This window comes from Perkinsus marinus, assembly GCF_000006405.1.
Source record: "Perkinsus marinus ATCC 50983 genomic scaffold scf_1104296929448, whole genome shotgun sequence".
Classification (NCBI taxonomy): domain Eukaryota; phylum Perkinsozoa; order Perkinsida; family Perkinsidae; genus Perkinsus; species Perkinsus marinus.
The window spans coordinates 30,798-37,335 of NW_003216433.1; the positions used below are offsets into that span (position 1 = coordinate 30,798).

At 48.9% G+C, this 6,538-nt stretch overlaps 1 protein-coding gene across 1 annotated transcript; it reads right to left on the minus strand.

The window, feature by feature from the left end:
• Positions 1-949: 949 nt before the first annotated feature.
• Pmar_PMAR000194 (normocyte binding protein 2a, putative) lies at positions 950-6,161 on the minus strand (the record flags this gene model as incomplete). The annotated part of the gene is made up of 24 exons (XM_002787289.1): positions 950-1,078; positions 1,130-1,267; positions 1,395-1,490; positions 1,543-1,580; positions 1,630-1,740; positions 1,784-1,892; positions 2,278-2,364; positions 2,409-2,544; positions 2,765-2,909; positions 2,952-3,052; positions 3,099-3,223; positions 3,599-3,693; positions 3,867-3,936; positions 3,983-4,121; positions 4,171-4,220; positions 4,270-4,337; positions 4,882-4,960; positions 5,008-5,057; positions 5,101-5,144; positions 5,188-5,276; positions 5,319-5,428; positions 5,758-5,830; positions 5,884-6,003; positions 6,051-6,161. The coding sequence occupies 24 exons, from the start codon at positions 6,159-6,161 to the stop codon at positions 950-952; spliced, it is 2,313 nt and encodes a 770-aa protein (XP_002787335.1).
• Positions 6,162-6,538: the final 377 nt, after the last annotated feature.

The following is a 6,538-nucleotide window of genomic DNA, read 5'->3' on the forward strand; positions in this document are numbered from 1 at the left end:
GCTGATGAGCATTGAATTGTTGTTACGTCATATTCAGTCGTATGAAAGAGTATGTTCATTATCGGCTCCTTTTATTCATTTTTTAATATCTCTTTTGTGTTATACGAGTAACGGGCACATCATTGATGAACCCACGAGGGGCCACTCAGGAAAGTCCATGTGCTGTGAGGTACAGCTTGAGCCTCCATACCATTTCTCGTAGCAAGAACAACAAATATATATGCAAGTCCGACACGAGTAAATCACATGCAGAAAAGTCAGTATTGTCACAAAGATGAACAATATACAGGCAAGCTTGGCAATTGTGCTCTTAAAGGTAGACAATGCATCCACAGGGTGGGTGTGACTTCAAGGCGGCATGAAACTTGCCTTACATGTCAACTTATGGTCCAAGTCCTTTTGCAGACCATCAGGGGGTGAAAAAGAGCTGCCCCTCGGACTTTTCGATCCGGTATTTATGATGAGGAACCAGTCCCATAGGTGTTGTGATCTCCCACTAAACATTCGAGCAAAGCCGCGTGTGGAAAGTTGAGCTTGGGAATCTTGTGTGGAATTCTACTCGGCACTATGGTAACGCAAGCGAAAAATAAGGTAGTGACGTAACAGGAGACATGACGACAGACTCATGATGACGCTCTCTCCACTTCTTTCCTCTTCGATAGCGACTCTACCTGGGACGGAACAGGCCCGATCACCACTGTTGAACGAACTATTCGAGGTTCATGGAAGGTAACCTCCATGACCAACGAGCGTCACCTGTTACCTTTTCCTGCAACATCTTCACTTCTAACCTTTGCATGCGGATGAAGTCTGTCTGCTGTTCAACCATGTGTCGCAGTTTATCCGTCTCTTCATTTTCCTGTCGGCTCCTCAAACTATGGACCCGCCGGTCCTTTTTGCTATTCGAAAGATCTGCTGAGGACATAGATCTCCCTCCCTCTCAGAGGATTCATCCACGAGACCACTTACCTTTCTTCTCTCCTAAGGAAGTATTCGTATTAGTTTTCTCTCTATTCCTTGCCTGAGCCTGTTGATACTTCCCACGAAGATCCCTCAATTCCAACTCGAGTAGTTTAACCTGATGGCGACTATACGACGGCTCACCAGGAGCTCATCCAGGCGGCCTCACTTTATCCTCGAGGTTCTTATTCCGAACACGATTGCCGTTGATTTCGTTCAGTAGGGTTGCGTTCTCAGTAGCTCGACGACTAAGGTCACGTCTGCTGGCTGCATTAGCGCGTGAAGACTGTCTAGTGAGGCTGTGCAACTGACTCACACATCTCAATATTGTATATCAATGTACGACACAAGAGACAATCGTGATCTTATATAGAACAATCTACACGAGGGTCGTCAAGATACAGAACAAGTCCGAAACCATCCCATGTGCTCACCCTCTTATCCAACGCCTTCATTTGGCGTTGAGCTTCCTCTGAGCCAAGATTCTCCCTAGGCTCAGATGTGGACTGTGCCGACTTCATCATATTCGTCTGCCGAACGCCAATAAGATGATAGAAGTGCCCCCCCACTGTCACCACCCACTTGTCGAGTTGCGATACTGTGCTTTGCTGGGGTCTCCTCTGAAGTGTTAGAAATGATGATCTATCCTAGCCTGGTGACCATCCCTACCGCCGCCGACAACGTGTTGGTGATAGATCCTCTTCAAGAGCTTAGGCCACTCCTTCATATCCGTATGATGCACTACTGTCGAAAGCTCTCTCTTCAGCTCCAACAGCGTATCTTAGGTTCACGCGTGGTGGATACAGATGATGCCCAAATATACTCTTCCCCTCCACTATCGCCTCATTAAGCATCACCACTTCTTGTCGATGGTGAACAGCAAGATGAGCCTTCCGCTCGACATCATCCTCGAGCTTCCTCAACAGTCTCGCCTGACTATACACTGCTCCCAGCTCCATAAAGAGCCTCTCGTTAAACAGAATACTATTCCACGTGAATGATACGAATTATGAGTAATCACAAGTCGTCAATCACTATCAACAACCACGGTATAGCCCTAGCATACACTACTAGAGAGGTTCTAGAAATCTGCAGAGGTGATGAAAGTCATTCTCCACACGTTAGTCTTCGAGAACTTCTAAGCGTGAACCCATGGTTTAATTTAATCATCTGCTGCAACATCCCCGCCGAGCTGCTGACCTTACGTCGCTACCCCAAAATTGCATAATCGTATCGGCGTACGAGGACATGCTTCCCCCCCCCCACACACGAAGAGAGAAGATATTTCTCTACAATACTCGACATCCCCTCCCCCACCTGTTCCTCTAGCTCCTGTTGCGTCTCAACCAGCCTCTTCCGGAGTCGTTTGATCTCCTGGTCCTTAGGGGCCACCGACTCGCTAATCTGCCATAGCCCCTGTCGGCTCCTCAAGAGGCGTCTTGACTCACCTCGCGCAGTCGGTACTCGACAACTGTCCTTCCTTTAGTCACCGACTCCACCTTCTCACGTAAGGCCCGGACCCCTTCCTCCATCTGTCGCCGACCTCGGACGTGCTCACCACTCTGCTGCTGCAAAGCTTCTATTCTGAACGGCAAGGATTTTAATCCCTATCCGACCCCCCCCCCCCTAAAGAACAAGCCCAATATGAGAATATATGTTTTGGTTTTCTTCAACTGAGCTCTCACGATATTATGAAAATCCATGGGTAGAAGTATGAAAAAGTCAACCATAATTTCTCAAAATATAGTTTTGACGCATGTAGTTGACCATGTGCATATTTTTCCCCCCACACTGGAAAAGTCACCTCTTCGATTGGTCCTCCAACTTGATTTTATAAGCATCCATAACGCTGGAGGCCTCAGCCGACTCGTTTGCCAACCTCAGCTTCTCTTGCTGCATCGCCTGTATGCCCTTAGCTAGCTCCTCCTTCTCTTTAAGGCGTTGCTCAGCTATAAGAACCACTACCCAGCGAGGATGTCCACTTCACTCACCGTCTTGGGTGAGCTTTCTAATTTCCTCGTCCTTCTCGCAGATGATTTTATTAACTTCAATTTCCCTCTCATTCGTCTCCATTTCCAACATAGTTTCATATCTCACCATATCATAGTGTATCAAAATTCGCATTATTTTTTACTTACTTTTTCCTGAGATCTTCGGCCAACTCCTGGCTGGCCTCATGGGCTTCCGTGGCTCGCCTCAGACGAGCTTGAAACTGTTCTCGAAGAATTCTCTTTTCTCGCTTCGACCGATCGCGCTGCTCAGCCTGGTGATAATATAATCAACTACTGTTATCAATGGAAGAAAATAAAAAAATACAGTTTTTGTAAAAAAAAAGAAATGGAAAATCAGTCATTATGAATATAAAAAGTAAAATCACACTCATCGTGGTATGATGAACCTTCATCAGGAAAGGAGTAGGATGTACTCAAGGAATGGTATCACACCAACTACGTGCCATCAGACAATCCAAAGCGAATATGATGGAGTTTCACCCGAGTGATATGAGAAACACTAATGAAAAACACATTTAACAACTATTGCGAGGCGCAAATATCGCGTTTTCCACGGAGTTTTACGCCACTTCACGTAAAATGGGTGAAACTCCAATAATAAAAATCATCATCACAACTCGCCTTACTTCTTGTATTTGGCTTTCCTCAATATCCCGCCGTCGGCGTCTCTCGAGCTCCTCTACCCGAGCCTCTCCCACTGCTAGCTTCCTTTCATAACGAGCTGACAACAATTCAACAACCGCGTCGTGCTTGTTACTAGTGAGGGATCAGTCTAGGACATCCTGGAGCGACAGTAGCAAGGTCGAACAGGCTCAAACTAGACACTCGCCATCATCATCATTTATCAAGGTATAGTTTCACCACGACGTGTTCACAATAATTCCCTTCGGCCACCTTCCAGCTGCTCAGTCGTCTCCACTTGACTTGTCTGCATAGCCCTCATCCTCTTCAGTGCATCTCTCTCCTGCCAGACACACTCCCTCAGAAGGCACCATCATCTCCTCCCCCACCTTGGCATCAGCAGCTGCCTCCAGTGCTGCATACCGTCCTCGGAGTTCCTCTGTCTCTGCCCGATCGCTGTCCCTAGCCTTCGACACCTCCTCCTTCATCTGAGTAGTCATGTCAGCGATGGTCTTTGAAAGCTCCTTCCTGAGGAGCGGCAGAGTCCTCGACGTTGTGGCCAACACACAGGACTCACTCGAGTTGGGCTATCATCTTGTTCGCATTTGATATATCATCTCCTCCCGCCTACCACTCCTCGAGTAAATCACCAACGACTCAGTGACCACCTCCTTACTGTGAGGCGGTCTCGACTGATGGTAAGAGTGTCCTTTGGGAAACGAATCGATCGGTTGTGTTGTAAGGCTGAGATTAGAAAAGAAGATGATACAATAAGAACAACAACAGGGCGCTGCTACTACTACTACTACTACTAGGAAAAATTCGCATATGGTCAACTACGTGTATTGGTGATAATGTGGAAAATTCCGAAGAAGTCTTGGGAAATTCTTCTTGGTTTCTGTCTCCTAATTCGTATGCAAACATCTATAGTCAGTTTGGCAACTCCCGAACTGAGCATATATTCCTCCAGTGGTACTCTCTATCGGCGAGACCTACCACTGCTACTCTCCCCAATTCCGAAGAATAATACAGCTCTATCATCGCCAATGGTGACCACCCCAGCACCAGGACTAAGAAGGCAATGCGAAGATGAGCTGAGAGGATACCGACATCGTATTCAGGGCTTTGACTGGACCAACGTGAGCGTTGTAAGAATCGATGCAACTCGAGTGGGGTCCACTGATAACATCGATAGTGCCCTGGGAGGTGCCCACTAGGAGAAGAGGTGACCCCTCAGGGCTGCCGTCTAAGCAGATGTGATAGCGAGGGGCGCAGCAGATTGACTTACCCCAATGTGCTAGGGCTGTTGGATAGAAGGCGCCGGGCAGGTCCACAGTCGAGGCCCATGGGGTGACTTCGTGAACGATCTGCCACGAGGAGGTTCTTGGAACTGACCGCCATCACTGATGGATACTTCCCCGTTGAGGAGACGTCTGAGGACTCCCTGGTATCGATAGGATCGACCTGATGAGGCAGAGGCAACTCAACGGGAGCTCGGGATGCTCACCTTGGCCTGGCGTTGTGATCAGACCACCTACGACTATTTCCGACCTACACGAAGAGGTAACTCCGGAGCAGGAGGGAGCACCCTCACCGGCTGTAGGCCATAGAAGTGTAGACACAGCCGTTAGTAGTGACGTGCTCCCATTTCCGAGACCAAGATGCGCATTCCCATTCGGTGACCTGTCGAGAGGCATCGATGGGAGAGGTCCAGAGTGTCCCTACGTAGCTCGAGGAGGCAACATCGGTGAAGGCAACAGCCAGATGGCGATCTTCCGAGTCGAAGGAGAGGCCACATACTCCTGGATTGTCTTGGGGGAGGCAGCTTATTCGGCCTGAGAGGTGAGGTGGTGACGGTGAGAGTAGAGTGAGGGTATTGAGGACCCAGAGGTGGTTGTTGCTTGAGGGAATAGAAGTTACGGAAGGAGTGGTATGTATTTAAAGCAGTAGAAGTTACGGAAGGAGTGGTATGTATTTAAAGCAGTAGAAGGTACGGAAGGAGTGGTATGAATTTAAAGCGGTAGAAGTTATGGAAGGTGTGGTATATATTGAAGACCCCAGGAGTTACGGAAGGAGTGGTATGGGTTAAAAGTAGCATGATAATCAAAATACCAAGAGCGAGTGATATAGAGGAATGTGGAGGGGCTCAACGTCGACAATCTACCCCTGCCTTCCGAAGGTCCAACTCTGAGGGTAGCAATCTTGGCCAAGCCGCGATGCATGCCAAAGACTACCACCTGACGTGAGTGTGGTATGGGGAGATGTTCGAAGAGCTGATGATGATGATGACCTGTTTGGTATCTCGTCCGACATCCCCAACAGCCAGGTACTGCCCACCAGCACTCCACACCAGTGGCGCTGCTTCGGTAATCAAAACTTCCTTCAAGACGACGAGGTCCTCATCTACCACCTGAGTCGAGGTGTCCAGAGACCTCCATGGAAGAACAGGAGAGGTACCATTAGGATTCTGACTTTCTCTGTGAAAGCGACTGCCATGATAAGACCACCGACCGGATGGATCGCAACGTCAATAGGCTCCTCAGTGAGGAAAGCCCGGCTGAAGACCATGTAGGGTGAGGGGAGGCCTGGCAGGGGGGTCGCCATGTACGTTGACAGCGGCAGGACTCACGCCAGATCCTAAGAGTCCTGTCTTCTCTCGATACCGTTACCATCACCTCTCGTAGGAGGCATACGGACAAGCCTATGATGGGCTTGGAGTGGTCTCGGGCATTGAGATCAAATTCTCACCGGTAACCGCTTCCGAATGGAAACCACCAGAAACAACTATCGCCTCCACAGGCTTGGGAGGTGGACCGTCTTGGTGCCAATGTGGTACTGCATATACTGCGGTAGAGGGGAGGGCTGGAGGGCTAGTACAACGTCAGCACGACGCTTGAGGCTCACTCTGATCTCCCGGCTGTGAGTAACGAATACCATCCATTCGC